Raw genomic sequence first — 17,480 nt, forward strand, 5'->3', positions numbered from 1 at the left:
AAAAAAAAAAATAAAAAAAAAAAAAAAAAAAACACAAAAAAAAAAAAAAAAACATACAACCTCATTCTCCCTGATTGAACTAACCTCATTATCTCTAGCTTGCTTGCATATATAGACCTGCCCTTGGAAATTTCCACTACATGCATCTGACGAAGTGGGTATTCACCCACGAAAGCTCATGCTCCAAAACGTCTGCTAGTCTATAAGGTGCCACAGGATTCTTTGCTGCTTTTACAGTTCTTGAGAAGTGTTTTGGAGTGTTTCAGTGAAAAGTTGGTTTTGATTTGCCAGTTATGAGCAATTTGCACATGTAGAGTAGTTTAATCAGAGATTTTAATCATCTGCCAATGTCTCAAACTAAGGAAGGCTGCATGACTAACACGACTGCAGACTAAAAAAAAAAAAAAAAAAAAAGTTATATTTACCACCATAGGGACTGCCTGAGCTTCTGCCACCAAAACTGCCACCTCCTTTCATGGGTCCATAGTTTGACTGCTGTTGCCCACTATAATTGCCAAAATCGTTATAGTTTCCACTGCCACCATAGTTACCTGAAACAAATTTTATTTATTTTTAATCATCCCAAATTTACCAAAAACAGCTTCAAACACAAAAACCTGAAGAACCCCACCGATTGGCCTCAGGTTGTATAGTTAAGCCACAAAAGTGAAAGGCAAACTCAAAACTGATAGTTAATGTAGCCTTCAACATAGAAGTTCTCTCTTCACCCAAAAAAGAAAAAAAACATGAAATATCACTTCTGATTGGGGGGGGGGGGGGGAGAGAAAGAAATGGGTCAAACTTTCTTATGAGGGAGAGAGCAATGTGGACAAGTTAGTGTCTATAATCAAATCTTACAAAATTCTGGTCATACGGCTTGCCACAGCCTCATGCTAACCCATGCCAGTCCAACTTTCAATGCCATCTTGGGGAAGAGAACATGTACTACCTTGTCTTTGACCAAGCATCCGCACCATTATGTCACTCCTATTTCTACCTCCATTAAGACAGAATGTCAGTTTTTCTACTAAGGTACCCTAACCATAATTACCCAAAATTAACAGCTTTCCACCTGTAATTCAGTATCTCTTTAAGGCAAAACTAATAGTACGAACCCACAAATACTGCTTTATTAGTTGCTGAAAAGCATAGCTAGATGAAGGTTCTACAGTTAGAGATAACAGTTAAACAAGATGAACCCCTTTCAAGTCCTTGATAGCCACTAACTAGCTACCAACCAGTCTAGGAAGAGAAGTTAGAGGAAAACTGAAGAGAGCATCTCTCCTCCCCCTCCCCCACTACAGGAAAAACAAACTCTACCAATTCAGGCCCCACTCCTCATTCTATATTCAAAACGGCCAGTTAAGTACAGGGCTAATCAAGCCATTAATGGTTAAGAATGTGCTTAACTGGGGCCTTTGGCCAGGTCTCTCTCTCTCTCTCTATATATATGAAGTGCACTGATTTAACTAATTTGTTTCTTTAACTTAGCTGGTTTAAGTACTGCAATGCCCTTGTGGAGCTCTTAAGTCAGTGTAGGAGTGGCTGAACTAATCACCATGTTTAGCTAAATTTGTACTGAACTTAGCGGAAAGACATTTTGGTTATGTTGACAGGGCCTTCCTTACCTTTCAAAGCACTCATCCTTTGGCCAGGTCTACGCAGCCCCCAGGGCAGGCTACAGAGTACATTAATGTGAACTAGGTAGCTTTTTGCTAGTGCTAGCAGGGTCTACACAAGGTATTTTACAGTACAATGGTTTAGCGCATACTGCAACTCAACCCCCATAGACAAGCCCTAGCTGGGCTTTGTGGGTATAGCTATAGGGGTATATTACAATGGCAGAGTGCTCCTAGTATGAGTTCAGCTTCACAACTGTTTTTGCTGGCATATCTTATTCCAGACACCAAGGAATGTACACTACATTTGGCAAAAAGCACAGTTTTGCCAGTGTACCTGCATCCTACAGTAAGGATTTTTACCAGCACAGCTATGTTGATCAGGGATCACCCTCCTGACCAATACAGCTATACTAGCAAGAACATGTAGTGTAGATCTGCTCTTTATTCCAATACATTATTATAAAACCAAAAACACTGAGTGTCCTCATTGAAAGCTGCATGTATAGACACTGAAAAGTTGAAATATCACCAAAGATACCCCTCTCTTCTTTACCCATTTATAACACTCAGGGTCTTGTTAGGAAAGCAACCTTTTGCTAATAGTTAACCTATATGTAATCCCTTTCATACTTAGCCTCAAACCACCAATATAGTAAACTTAATTGTCAAATACAGCTTACATATCAAGACAGTGGTAGTGACTAATTTCCTGACTTTTGCAGTGTAATTAGTAATTTTGCATCCATTTTCTAATGAAAGAAAATGCAACAAACTGAAATACTTAGTGTTAGTATTTAAATGTCTTATACAGACTTTGATGTTCAAACCTTGCTGAGGTCACAGAATAGAGGAAGGAAAGTTTCATATCTTAACTTTCTGGCCAAAATAGTAGTAGTGGAGGTTATGAAAGATTAAACTAAATACCTTCATGCCATGTTATACAGAATTTTGATATATTAAGTTGAGCATAGTCCTGGGAATTCTCTACTCCTCCTCGCTCAAGACATCAGAAGAAAGTCTCTCTTCTATCTGCTACTCCCCCCCTGCACCCCAAAAATTATGGTCATTGCTCTTTATATAAAATTCCTGAGCAATGGAAGACTGTACAATTAAGTATAAACATAAGGAAAGTTCGCTTACCCCCACTGTAATACCCTTATGTTGATTAAAACCCTAACCTCTGTCATTTCTAGAATCATTACTATATCCCATAATTTTAGGTTCTATATAGTTTAGATTTGTGAGCTATAGGCTATATTTTAAAGATCTGCTTACCGCCACCAAAATTTCCTCCTTCGTTGTAACCATCGTATCCACCTCCTCCTCCACCACCACCACCGCCGCCACCATATCCACCACCTGGGTTTCCGTATCCTGGTCCTCCTCCACCACCACCATAACCCCCTCTACTACTGTAACCAGGGCCACCTCCATAGTTCCCACCTAAAAAAGAAAGATTAGTCAGTGTACCAAAAAAAACTGGATACAGATTTAAGTAGAAAGAGTAAGTATGCTGCAACTGAAGTGCTAAAATTTGCTTCAGCGACAAGAATATTCTTTGATAAATTAATAGCTAGGTAAGTCACAACACATTAGTCTATATGTCGGTACTAAAAGCAATAAGTAGCTTTAATTATATTTGGATCACTGCCAGGTCTTCTTGCTTATATATGAGGCATACTGAAAAAGGTTCAAATCAACATACCGTGCAAGGGACAAATCCTGCAAATATTTCTTTGGGAAGTAATTTTACACACAAAAGAGTAGACCAGTGAACTCAATGTGACTACTTTACATGTGTTTGGAAGATCAGGTCTAAAATAGTCTACTGTTCTATTTCCTCTATTGTTTTCAGAGGCAGAAGTGCCACTTACACATCTCGCTGATGGGCAACTTCCAGACGTTCTGTCCAGCCACGGGTCTGGATGCCTATCCAAACCCAAGTCTGCTAAGATTACAAGTTTATGAAATCTTTTACATATGAACCTTTCGAGTCAACTTTCATGTAATCGAGTCAACTTTCATGTAATCTTGTCGGATCAGACCCTTGATGTTTCAACCAATAGCAGGCACAGGGACTGGAAAAAGTTAGCTTTCATTTAACTGTTTTCATTCAATGAATATTTGACTATCATTTACTTAAATGTAGACGCGTTTAAGGCTCAGTTTACACTTGGATCAGTTTCATTTTAACCAACTTGCTCATCTTTAGGGAAGATGTAATTGCACTGGAAAAAAATATCAAAGGACGTCATTCAACTCATGTTGCACAATAACAAAGTAAACAATCACTGCCAACATAACCTCACTTTCCAAGTCCAAAACCAGTTCTGATCAAGTGGTATTAGGATATGCTTACCATCGCCAAATCCATTATATCCATCGCCACTCCCAAAGCTTCCACTTCTCCCACCACCACCGCTGCCGCCACCATAGCCTCCTGGACCGAAAAAAAAAAAAAAAAGGTTTTCATGAACAAATACAAGTCTGGCTGAGCCAACGTCTCATTCTGATGAAATATGAAAAAGAGTTTCAATCATATACCTCTGCCACCAAAGCTTCCTCCTCGGCTGAAATTTCCACCACCACCACCACCACCTCCTCCTCCTCCAAAACTTCCACGACCCATGAAGTTGCCTGAGCCACCCCCGCGACCTACAAGACATTTTACATACATTAAATGAAATGCAAACTAATCTATGTAAAAATATCCAATTATGCACCACCCCAAACTCACCTCTCTGTGAGCTAGCAGTCTGCATCTCTTGCTTGGAAAGTGCTTTTTTCACTTCACAATTATGTCCATTTATAGTATGATATTTTTGAACTAGAAAATAAACAATTTTGAAATAGTTTCTCGTTTTCACTGTCCACCAGAACATGAGCTACACAAAGCTTTAGTAAAAACATACGCACAGGTTAAAAGCAAAGATTACACTTTATCTTAGCTCATGCAATATATTTCTTGTAGCATGCTTTCAGTCAAGTATTTGCTTACTAATAACACATTCCATGCATTGTTCAGGTCTGTGTAAAATCAGTTACACTATTTCAAGTAATTTCACATTCTATAAGTCACATACCAACAATTTTATCAACTGTATCATGATCATCAAAAGTTACAAAAGCAAATCCTCTTTTCTTTCCACTCTGCCTGTCTTCCATGACTTCTATGGTTTCAATCTTGCCATATTTTTCAAAGTAGTCTCTTAAATTATACTCTTCTGTATCTTCTTTAATTCCACCAACAAATATTTTCTTTACTGTTAAGTGTGCTCCAGGCTTTACAGAATCCTAGAAGGCCAGAAATTATATTTAGTACTTAAGAAGTCATGAGAAATATATACTCAGTACAAATTAAGTTATGACTTACTTCTCTAGAAACTGCTCTCTTGGGCTCGACCACACGCCCATCAACCTTATGTGGTCGAGCACTCATTGCAGCATCTACCTCTTCCACACAAGAGTAAGTCACAAAGCCAAAGCCTCTGGAACGTTTTGTTTGTGGGTCTCTCATCACCTACAAGAGCATAAGAGACATGGTATCATCTTACTACATTTAGATATTTACATTGTTTCAGAAACATTTTTTGAATTATGACAACTTACCACACAGTCTGTGAGCGTGCCCCATTTTTCAAAATGTTCTCTTAAGCTATCATCTGTTGTTTCAAAGCTCAGGCCTCCAATGAACAGTTTTCTCAACTGTTCTGGCTCCTTTGGGTCATGGCCCTGCAAAAACAAGACATCTTCTCAGCAAGCTACACCAAACACTTGTGTCCTGTAAAGTTAACAAGTCTGGTAGCATTACTAACAATTGAGTTTTTTTCATAACATTTTTAAATAAAAAGCTTTCTGTTCACAACAATTTAACATTTGGCAAAGAATAGGTGTAAGTAATTCCACTGGTTAGCTTCTTTAGAGATGTGTGGTTTTGTGTAGCAGGCTAGAACTTTGTTTTGAATTTTAGTATTACAAGTTTGGTCCTACCGGTAGCTAGATACAAGAGTATCAAACAGTCTCAGAAACTATATCCTATGGATTTCATTATAAGTGAGCCACTACTATATACTGGCAAATAACTTCTACAGGGTTAAAAATAAAACAAGACATCAAGCCAAAAGGCACTGTCAAGGAACTGAAGACCAGAGTCTCAGTGGTCTGAGAACATGCTGTTTTGCTAGATTTAAGTGACCAATGACTTGGGAGTCCACACTATAAAGGGGTCCAATTTTCAGACAATGGGATCTTTCAAGATAAACAACCAAAAACTAAGATTTAAAAAAAACCCAAACACACATACCCAAAAAACCAGTCACTTTTTGAGCATCTCGGCCCCTGTACAGAGGCAAACAAAGTTGTAAAAGCTTTCTTACAGGAAGATTCAATTGTCTCTTTTGCCAGCCTGACTAGACAGCAACAATTCCATCCACCAACAGCCATTAGCTATGTTAGGCTGAAAGTACACCTCTACCCCGATATAACATGAATTTGGATATAACAGTAAAGCAGAGCTCGGGGGGGGGGGGGGGGGGGGGGGGGGGGGGGGGGGATGGTGCACTCGGCAGATCAAAGCAAGTTCGATATAACACGGTTTCACCTATAACGCAGTAAGATTTTTTTTGGCTCCTGAGAACAGTGTTGTATCGGGGTAGAAGTGTATAACAAAAAGCACTGTAGCCCCACATCTTATCCAAGAGTAAAACAAGGTCTTGTCTATATGGCAGAGTTGAACTGCTTTACCTGAAGGTGTTATTTTAAGAACAGATTTAGTTAAACTGCTGCAAAAAACTGCATGGACATGTGAAGACAGCTCTTAAAATGTGAATCTTATACAAATTAGTGAAGCAATTACAAGTATTTTTAAAGAACATTTAGGTAATGTTAGAACATGTTTCTAGGACTTATTTTTCTAGATCAAATTTAAGACATTTTTGGAAATTTGAATTAAGTGTAAACTTACTTTAGGTCTTCGTTCCACAAACATTTCTAAAAGGCCACATTGTCAAGTATCTTGAAACGCTAAGTCTAACAGTGGTGTGAAAAATTGGCCCCAAAATGCTTTCTTGAGCTGGGCCCATGAAACAAGGTTAAAGCTGAAGGAACAACTACTGTATTAGAAAGCAAAAGTAAGGAAAAGCTTGTTTCTAGTTTAGTTGAGCTGAATTTTAAATGTGCGCTATTAAAATTAAATGCACAGTTTAGTTTTCCAGAGTGCAGCTTCTCAGGGCATTCTTTAACCCAGAAGTTCTCAAACTGGGGATTGGGACCCCTCAGGGAGTCATGAGGTAATTACATGGGGGGGTGGGTTCGTGAGCTGTCAGTCTCCACCGCTTTGCCTCCAGCATTTAAAGTAGTGTTATAAATTAAACACACTTTTATTTAAGGGAGAGTCACACTCAGAGGCTTGCTGTGTGAAAGGGGTCACCAGTACAAAAGTTTGAGAACCACTGCTTTAATACGTTTTGAATTTTGATTAAGTTTAAAGACATAAGGGGTTTTCTCCTTCCTATCAGTTTCAAGCGATTTAAGCAATGGAGATAACTGACAAAGTGCTGACAATGTACAACTTTTTTTTTTTTTTTGGCAAACTTACCAAATATTATAACCACAGGTTTTACTAAATTACACAGCAGGTTAAAAATTAAAGAGTGTTTTTCAAGTTGATTACATCTCTTTAAGCCTACTGGGCAACTCATACAACAGCTCATGTGGGAAAAGCAGAAGACTATTTTAATGTTTATGAAAGCATAGTCACAAAATAGGAAACACTCCATAGTGGAGTGCTGGACAAGGCCCTGTGCACAATTAAAGCCCTATAGTGGGGATGTGCATGAGGGACCACTGCATCAGTTCCACATTAGCTTGCAGACACAGGGCAAGCTGAAGGATGGCTGATCCTACATACAACTATATGGATCTATAGCTCACAAAAGCTCATGCTGAAATAAATTTGTTAGTCTCTAAGGTGCCACAAGTACTCTTGTTCTTTGTATGGATCAAGTAACCCTGGCCTCAGACAGATGTGATCTGCCACTCCAATCTGCAAGTGGAGCATTCCAGTCCTGCTCTCAGGTTAGGGAAGGTCATTTGGCCTTTCAGAAAAAATAAAATAAAATAATGTATTTCCCTTTGAGTGAATGCAATCTAGCTGTCTTGAAGGACAACATATTTATAAGTTATTTATTCAAGAGTGCTTAGCAAACAAAGGCTTAAGACTGAATTTTGTACCAATTCTGGGAAATACTCAGTTAAGTGGGTTCCAGACTATAGTGCAAAGACCAATGGCTGGTGGTTCATGAAAAGCTGGCTCATTTTCAGATGAGAAAACTCTATAGATAGCTAAAAGCATCCCCTCCCTTCCCCCAGAATTAGTTTTATATTTTAAACAACTAAAGTTGCCATAAAAATACTATGTAATGGTTAAGTAGAGGGGGGTGGGTGGGTTTCAGGGGTCATGTGACTGCAAGTGGGAGACATGGTTCATGAAATACTTTAAATGGTCCAGACTGAAAATATTTGAGTACCTTTACTCCAAATACTTTAGTTACATTTGTATTTAAAAATTGTAAAGGTTCAAGTTTAGTCATGGTGTAACTATTGCTTGATAGTAACTGCAATATAATGTAATCAGCAGCATTCATAATTTTACATGACATATGCTGAAGAGTCAGTATTGAACCTACATGTTTTTTACATTAGCCAGCTTTGTTTTTGATTGTATATGTACACACACTCCTTTCCCTGCTGTGCCTGTTTTTAGTCTTAGCAGGCACTGAATTTACAGAAATAATAAGTAAAGGTCTTGAATACTTCAAACTTGCCTGCTCACAGTATTGGAGCAAAAGAAGTGTGAAGAAAAACTCCCTCAACATGTATTTTGTTTGGCAGTTCACCTGCCAACAGAGGAACTGAGCTGGGTTCTTTTGTTAAAAGAGACCTACAAAAAGAAAAAGTAGACCTGATCCCTTCTGTTGTTCAACATGTATCAGGCTTGCCATTTTAACAGAAATATACAAATAAAGAGAAAAATCAGGTCTTATCTATGCTCCAGAAATTTGACTGGAGAACAACTGAAAAGAGTCATTCCTGGTGGAAGGGAAATTCTGCTGTGTCATTTTCTCCCCCTGGTTCCTGCACGAACTGCAGTCTTTCCTTGAGATTTCTTATGTATTGTATTCTCATTGGCAAGAAGGAACAGATCTTGGTGTATTAGTTTCTCCTTGAGGCAGGAAATCTTTTGCTGGGTATTGCACTCTCCTTCTGGTGATGCTCTCTTTTTTTACGCAAGAGAGTTCTGAAAGGGGGCTGTTTCTATTTGAAAGCTCTCCAGGAAGATGTTTTTTTCCTGGGAGTTTGTCACTTGGGAAACAGTGCTACTTTGTTAAAGAATTTCATTCTCTCTGGGCACAGATGGCTGGGGTTTTCTGGAGGTTAGTTTCCTGGAGATGGGATCAGGATTGTCCCGCATGCGTGTGTGGGATGGACTGTGGTGCTAGTCTCCAAGACTGAGAATTATGCTGAATATTATACTCCTGTCAGCTACGTTCAGCCTGTTCTCCCTCGCCCCCCACGAGCAGACGGTTGCAATGGAGAGGAAACACAGCACAGGCGCTCGCAGCTCCTTGCACAGAGGAAGAGTAGCCTCCCCTGAGACCACACTGCGCGCCATTTCGCGGCGCCGAGACGCCTATTCAGGGGGCGCATTCCGGAACGGGAGCGGCCAGACTCTGCTCCGACCCGCCCCAGGGAGCACGCTCCGCCGCCAGCGCCTCCCTCGCCCTCCCTGCAGTCTAGGCCAGCTGCCACGCTCCTTCGGCGCAGCTCTAACGCGGCGGCGGTTACCTCCATTTTGTGACCGGACACGAGTCGCCGCGTTCACCCTCGCCTCAATATGGAGCAGAGAGGAAAGCGGGATCACGTGATAGGAGGAAGGCGGGCTAAAAACAGCGCGCGCACCAAGATGCCGCTTACTGGCAAGGGGAGGAGGAAGAGAGCCTGTTGCTCTTTCTCCTGTGGGAGCAGCGTCTCCGGCCCTGTATGCGAGACCAACATTTTCTGTCTGGAGCCCCCTGGCTCGTTGTATTAAGCAGACACAACAGGAGCGCATGAGGGAGGGGCGAAATACAAGACATGGCCGGGTGCGAACGCGCCGCTTCCTTAAGTCTGTCTTTCCTTTGTACAGGCACCCCCAGATCCTAGCATTTCCACCTACATGTGGAAACCGCCGCCCCGCAAGCCCGCACAGCACTCCATGACAATCCTACGCTTTGTCTGGAGACACTGAAAGTTGCCACTGGAGACTAAAAAGCACTTAAATGCTTCCCAAAACTTAATTTGCTATTGCAGCTCCAACACCAGTTCACTTGTTTCATATTTAGAGCACAACAGTTTCCGAGGAATGCTTTTAGATTTTAGAGTTTTCCCAGATTACTTACAGGTGCTGTTTTCACAGCCCCAGATATCAATATCCTTTATCAACAAGAGGAAAAAAAAAAAAAAAAAAAAAGACACGCAGGTCAGAACCCGGTGGAGAAGCTTGTGTTGACACTGACAGCATATACCAACTGATCTGCAGGGACCAACCCTAGCTAAGAATAAAATACCGCAGCTCAATCTCCAAGCCTATTCAATCCCTAAGTATTTCCAGAGACCAAAAATAAGACTGACAGTGACAGTGTCTGGTGGAGAGACCTGTCCTCTGTAAAACTGGCTGCAGATTTGTTATGGTATTTTTAATCAAGAAAATCAGCCCATTCATGGTAAATTTAGTAAAAGCTGCACGTTCTGATTTTTATACAATACTTTAACATAGTATCTTTTCAAAATTATAGGCCAGCATCTCCGGCCTTTCCTCTGTCATGTTCTTCTCCTCGCCCTGCTGAGGGGGCACCGACATCCACAACAGAATCATCATCCTCTGCATAGCAACTCTAATCTTGGCCCAATGAGGAAGGGGATGGAGGCTGAAAAGCAAGCCTGCCTTACATTCATCCCAATAGCAGTTCCTACATCCTGTAGGACTTAGCCTGGCTCCCTGCTCTGGATATTGCAATCTATTGCTTGGAATCGCATCAGCACTCAGGTTTGACCTGGTCACTTCACAGTTATGGTGGTACTGTGACCCTGTGCCCATGTTGCAAAGCCCTGAATGGAGAACCAGGCCCAAACCCATAGGAGCCACCACTGAAGGACGAATGTGGGGTGGACTTGCCCTGACATGCCCCATCCTCGGGGGCCTCCCCTCTTCACCAGGCTGGCAGGCCAACCCACCTAAAGCCTTCCTGTGTGGAAGTCAGAGAAACCACATCCATAACATTTTCACCACCATGAAATCTGCAGCCCTAAAATGACCATTAAACTCGTTTTTTGCTTGTGAGTTCAGAGACTGAGCAATTGATGTTACTTTTTTGCATCTTTGGATAGAATGCAATAGTTATGGTATTGTTTTTAAAAGGTTTAAGGACCATTTTTGATACAAGATAGCCTTATGCACAACTACAAAATGGGGAAGAAATGGCAAGAGGGTAGTACTGCTGAAAAGGATCTGTGGGGGTATAATAGATCAATTTGAATGAGACAATATGAAGAAGTTTAAAAGGGCTAATATTCTTGGGTGTATTAACAGGAGTGTTGTACATAAGACACAAAGTAATATTTCAACTCTACTTGGCATTGGTGAGGCTTCAGCTGGAGTACTGGATCCAGTTCTGGGTGCCACATTTTAGGAAAGATGCAGGTAAATTGGAGCAAGTCCAAAGGAGAGGAACAGAAGTGATAAAAGGTTTAGAAAACCTGACCTATAAGAAAAGGTTACAAAAACTAAGTCTGAGGACTAAAAATGCCAAGGGACCTGGATAGGGAAGTTGTCACTTTTACAAGGTATAGTCACTTCCATTCTCAGAGGTTGTAAGGAATTGTTCATTTTAGTTACAGATAGCTTGTCTTCCCTCTGATTGAGAGCAATGGAAGGAATTCTGAATAAGATCAAGAATTCATTAATTTACTGCTGATGCTCCTGAAACCATAAGCAGTAAAGCAGAAAACATCTCAATCAATAGTGAAAATTAGCAACTTTGAGGACATTTGTAAGATAAATTGTTATAGTAACAGAATAAAAGTACAGATTTTATCTCATTCTACAGGATAGACTCTGAGAAGTAATAAACTATACATAACATTTTAGCAAACAAGTTTGTTGCTTGGACCCTGTTTTGTTTCGGTATTTGTAATGCAAGGGATGGGAGTGTCTAAACAAGTTAATAGAGCCGAACAGGCATGAATGGTGAAGTGTCGTTACATAACTGGCATTGAAACATTCAGACGGACAGACAAGACTCTTTCATCTACCTGTACAGGAGAACCAGAATGAACCTAAGAAATAAAGGAAACACTTTACTTGTGAAGATCTTCTTCCTTTCCTCTTGTAGTCTTCAATATCTCTCTCCTCTTTGATCCCAGACATTTTCGAAGGATGCACTAACTCAGTTGCTCCTTTTAACCTAGGAAACAAGCAGCATGAGTCAGTATTTACCTCTGTGGGTCTTTTTCTTCCCCATACCTAAAGAAGAAGCCTTTCCATGGGCTGGAACAAACAAGTGGCTTTACTAAGAGGGGCAGGGTATGGCAGTGGGGTAAAGCTCTATTAAAAAATAATAGAAGAACACATTATGAGACAGAAGATGGAAGCTTAGAGGAAGAGTGATGCAACAGGATTTGTTTTTTGTGTTTAACCTTTAGGTTATTTTTAAGATAGATAGTTACTCTAATTGCTAGTTGGGGAAGTGAGGTCTGAAAAAAATGTTTCAGTTGATTTATAAAACACCATGAAATCTGACTGCTGTTGTATAGCTATCATAGTCAACATATGATATTCATCTTACTACATAAAATTTCATTTCTGGTCTTAGATTCTGTTTCTGATATCCTTTAAAGGAGTGGTGGGCAACCTGCAGCCCATCAGGGTAAACTGCTGTCCAGCTGCAGGTTGCCTGCCACTGCTTTAACATCTCCAATGTTTAACAAATATTGTTTATTAACAGGATTATTTCCCTACTTTATTGGGTAGGTTTCCCTTGTGTTCTACTCACTGAGCAAGTAGCCTACAAGACTGGAGCACTATAATACGGGAAAAACCATCACCATAACAGCAAATATTGCTCTAATGCTTTACTCTAGACATTAATGCAAGAATCCTCTAATGCTACTGTGGGTTTCTGCTAGTTCAGAAAGTCCAAAATTGTGGACAGCTGACTACTAGTGATCTGTATGTAGAGTACAACTGGTCACATGGTATTGCCTCATCGTTTGTTTCCCGTTGCAAGTTTAATTAAAGCTAAAAACCTGTAACATTTCTAATATCTGTCTTGTAAGCAACTGCTTACAGTTACCAAGGGCACATGCAGTCACAAATAAGGGAAGTAGTCAACAAGACAATCTTTAAGATTGAAAAGTGGCTGAACTCATGTGCTAGGTCAGTGGTTCTCAAACTGTGGGTCGGGACCCCAAAGTGGGTCAGGACCCTTAATGGGGTCACCAGGCATGCCATTAGATTTCATGGGGCCCAGGGCTGAAGCTGAAGCCAAAGCCCAAAGGCTTCAGCCTTGGGTAGTGGGGCTCAGGTTACAGGCCCCCCACGTGGGGCTAAAACCCTTGGACTTTGCTTCCCCCATTTTCCCCCAGCCCAGGCAGTGGGGCTTGGGCAGGCTCAGGCTTCTGTCCCTCCTTGAGAGGTCATGTAGTAATTTTTGTTGTCAGAAGGGGGTCATGGTGCAATGAAGTTTGAGAACCCCTGTACTAGATTATTGTCCTTTAACAAGTGAAAGGCAGCATGTCCCCTCTGCTCCTTGGCTATTTCAGTTAACACTGAAGTTTAGGCCCCCAATTTCCTCTACACTTTTAAATGAATAGCTGGAAACAACTGCACGCAGATTTAGTCAAGATCTTTCTAGTCACCAGACGAAATTTACAGTATAATCTATTCAACGGTGAATTAGTCTGGTAAATGTATTCCAAAGTGGGAGTAAAGTATAAGCTGAAAACATAAGGCCAGTTTCTCTCTGCCCTGGTGATAATTCAGTCAGTTTACTAAACCTAGCTTTTATATATTGTCTTTTACAGGATATATATAGATCAGTGATTTTAATGTACTTTTTTTTTTATTTCAGCCACTGAAGAATATCCTGGGAAAGGCAAAGACGCTAGTTAGGTAAGAGTCAGATGTACACTTCTTCACGGGGCAAGTAGTAACAATAATCTAAAATTAGCCTATATCCCATTTTGTTACTAATACAGGAATCCCCAATAAGGGGAAAATAGTTTTAATATTGTATGTTGCATTTAGCAAAATATAGCAATGTAGAATCTAGTAAATCAGGAGCAATTCTATGTTTATTCCAACAATGGTATTTGAAAAATGTGATTAGTAAACCAAGAAACTGCTTGACCATCACATATGCAAGTTACCAAAGAGAACTATTAGCTTTTTAGGTAGACAGTCAACACGTTTAATGTATGCATTTTAAAAGCTGATTCTACATTAAGTGAGAATGAACTTTTATTCTGTAAACTAAGAAGAGACAAGATTTAAACCAAACTTTAATTTGATCAGATTTTAATCAAAGTTTAAACGCTGAGATTTAAAACAACCTATCCTGTTTAGAAACAAAAGCTTTTACAGGAGCATTTATGAAGTACCATCAGAGCTTCTCTATTGTCCTCAAATGCTGTCTACCTCAATGCTAAGTTTTGTGCAGCTCCATGTATGCCATTTCAGAGGTGAAAGTCAATTTCTCTCTCAAGATTCCTCAGAGCAGGTGTTAGAGAAAATATAAGTCTATTCCTTGCTTCTGAAGAACATAGGAAATTATGGGTAACTGGACAAGGTGGATGGTGAGACCAGGAATTGGAGGCAGTCAGGGGCTGCCAAAGGGGAGGATGGGTAGGTTTTGATGCACTCTAGCATATGCCTGGAGGAGTTGTTAGAGGTGTGGGAGATTCCCCAATCTATTCCTACTTTTAGACCTCTACTGTGCCTTTTTAAGGTTCTAAATCCCCTCACTTTCCTATCAGCATCTACGCAGGCCAGCACTAGGAGGAGGAGTGGAGAGGCTGCCTGAAATCTGGTACCACAATGAACACAGGAGACCAGGAGGAACTACTACTGTCTGGTTAGAGCAGAGGTGGGCAAACTACAGCATCCGGGCTGGACCGTCCTGTCCTGCCCGGCCCTTGAGCTCCTGCCCAGTGAGACTAGCCCCTGGCCCCTCCCCCACTGTCCTCCCTTCCTTGCAGTTATGCCACCCCAGGGACAGCGCTCTGGGCGCAGGGTTGCATGCACCTGCTGGCAGTGTGTCTGGCTCTGGCCAGGCAGTGCAGCTGCCAGACATGCTGTTCTGAGTGGCACAGTAAGGGGGTCAGGGGGGTTGGATAAAGGGCGGAGGGTCCCAGGGGGCAGTCAGAGGACAGGGGGGAGGTTGGATAAGTGTGGGAGGCCCGGGGGGGGGCGGGGGGGGGGGGGCTGTTAGGGTGCAGGGGTGTGGATAAAGGTATGGGGATGGGGGGGTTGGACAGATGTAGGGGGCCTGTCAAGGGGCAGGGGTGTGGACAGGGGTCAGAGCAGTCATGGGACTGGGAGCAGGGGGGGTTGGATAGGGGATGGGGTCCTGGGGGCAGTTAGAGTCAGGGGTTCTGAGGAGGGAAGTCAGGGGCCGGGGCCAGGCCGTTTGGGGAGGCACAGACTTCCCAACTCGGCCCTCCATACAGTTTTGCAACCTCCAACGTGGCCCTCGGGCCAAAAAGTTTGCCCACCCCTGGCTTAGAGGTCAGTTGAATGCATGAGGTATCAACTGGGATTCAGGCAGACCTAATAGGCTTGCAATAGGCAGAAGTGCCAACATGCATGACACTGGGCAGTACTATGTCTACAGTGTGTTTCACAGAAAGTTATGGCGCTGCATTTAAACACAGCTGTAGTTAAGCCAATTCTGACAAGGATAATATATTGCAAATGTATCTGAAGAAGATTCCTTTAAAACATTGTTTCTAGCCCAGTTTTAGTTCTGTTTATGAAACTATGTAAATGGTTTACACTGTTGCAGACAACCCATTCCCAATGTAAGCAGCATTACCACTTGTGAAGAGCAGAAAAATATTTGATTAGGTACACCATGGATTTTCAAGCTATATTAATCATGATCCATACTGTTAAACGTCAGCAGGACAGCTCCCCTACCATTTGCAAACTGTTCAACATCCCTAAGGCAACTAGAACAATTGCTTACACAGAAAGTTATTCTGACCTGTTATGCTACCGTCTGGAGTTTCCTCTCTGCCTCTTATCCAGTAGCAGTTACTAATGGAGGCAGCCAGGTTCTCCCTTTCTTCTAGTTGCTTTTACATGCTTCAGGCCTGGATACCTGAGAAACGGAGTGGTGGAATCTTGCTGTGAGTTTTTACTGAGCAGGGATACCCACATCCCTCCCCAATGGATTGAGAAAGGAACGGCTGTGCAATAGATCTCTCCAACAATCAGGGCATAACAGGATCCTTCCATAGGTAGGATTTGCTTTGTATCTTATTCTCAGAGTAGGCCGGATCCAAAAATCTACTTAAGTCAATGGGAGTCTGACTGACTTCAATGGGCTTTGGATCAGATTCCGTGAGAGACACTCTTCCTTTGTGTCTATTCCCAGACTCGTGGCAGCTGCATGTTGATTGTTTCTGGTGGCTGGGACAGACTTTGGCTTTAGATGTTTGTCTCTCCCTGGGGACAGTGGGGATTGTGCTGTTGTGGGTGCACTGCCAGCCTGTTCTGTAGGCGGGGAGGTGTCACGTATACCAGTCTCTCCCCTAGGAGGTGCAGTGAGAAGGATGGCATTTTGCGGTTGTCTCTACCGGGGAGAGGATGGGGACAGCAGGGTGGCATTTTGCAGCTGTGGGTTGGGGGCTGTTTATCACTCCCCATCCCCGGGCTTAGGCTGGAACAGCCGCTTTCTCGGGTGCCGACTGGAGAGTGTTTGTCGATGCCGGGAGAGGGGATATTGCTGGAAATTACGCCCCTCCCTGGGGTGCGCGCGGTGGGGATTTTACTGGGGAGCCCGCGGCTCACTCTCCACCCCCACCCTCCCTGCGGGGGAGATACTATGAGCATTGCTGTTTCCTGGCCGGGCCCATAGTGTCAATCTCCCCCCCTCCCCGGAGAGTAGAGTGCTCAAAGAGCGGCAAAATGGCGGCCGCAGCCCTGTTGCTTGAGGGGCTGGCGCATGAGGCGCAGCCCTCCCTCCACCCTCGGTCAGTGCGCTATTTCGCAGCGCCGAGGCGGCTGGCTCGGGGGAGGGGGGAACCCTTCGGAGGAACTGGGGGGAAACGGGGCCGTTTTGCCGCCAGCCTGCCCGACACACCCAGCTGCCTATGCTCCCGTCCCAGATCCACCCGCATGGAGCCCGGCCGGGCACGAAAGCAGCGCGCGGGGAGGTGACTTCACTACCCCTCCGTGTCTGGCTAGACAGCAGCCCCGCTCCCTCCACGCGGCGGCGATTACCTCCATTTTGTGACCAGGCTCGTTTCCTTCAGTTTCCAATTCAATATGGAGCCGAGAGGGCGAGGAGAGGAGGGGTCACGTGAAAAGAGGAGGCGGGCTCGAGACAGCGCGTGCGCTCAGTAACAGAAACCGGCAGAGTTTTCGCGCGCGGGGGGGGACACGCCTCCTTCCGTCAGCCCCTTCCCGCTCGGAAGCTGGGGATGGCGGCTCAGGGGGATCCCGACCCGGGAAGGGGAAAGGAAGCTGCTGTATGAAGTGACCACAGCTGGGGGAGGGGGAGACTATACATACAAGATACAGCGTGGGGAGGGGCGGGG

The 17,480-nt window shown here is 43.0% G+C and overlaps 1 protein-coding gene across 1 annotated transcript; it reads right to left on the reverse strand.

Annotated features, from left to right (window-relative positions):
- Positions 1–375: 375 nt before the first annotated feature.
- Positions 376–17,270, reverse strand: HNRNPA3 (heterogeneous nuclear ribonucleoprotein A3). Its single transcript, XM_032768497.2, has 11 exons — positions 17,164–17,270; positions 15,923–16,039; positions 12,022–12,124; positions 5,232–5,354; positions 4,996–5,142; positions 4,706–4,916; positions 4,360–4,449; positions 4,167–4,277; positions 3,982–4,062; positions 2,898–3,065; positions 376–551 (listed from the first exon to the last, which is right to left on the reverse strand). Exons 3-11 carry the CDS (start codon positions 12,085–12,087, stop codon positions 376–378), a joined length of 1,173 nt encoding a protein of 390 aa, XP_032624388.1. The 5' UTR covers positions 12,088–12,124; positions 15,923–16,039; positions 17,164–17,270.
- Between the last annotated feature and the right edge of the window lie 210 nt (positions 17,271–17,480).

Source organism: Chelonoidis abingdonii, chromosome 10, assembly GCF_003597395.2.
Source record: "Chelonoidis abingdonii isolate Lonesome George chromosome 10, CheloAbing_2.0, whole genome shotgun sequence".
Classification (NCBI taxonomy): domain Eukaryota; kingdom Metazoa; phylum Chordata; order Testudines; family Testudinidae; genus Chelonoidis; species Chelonoidis abingdonii.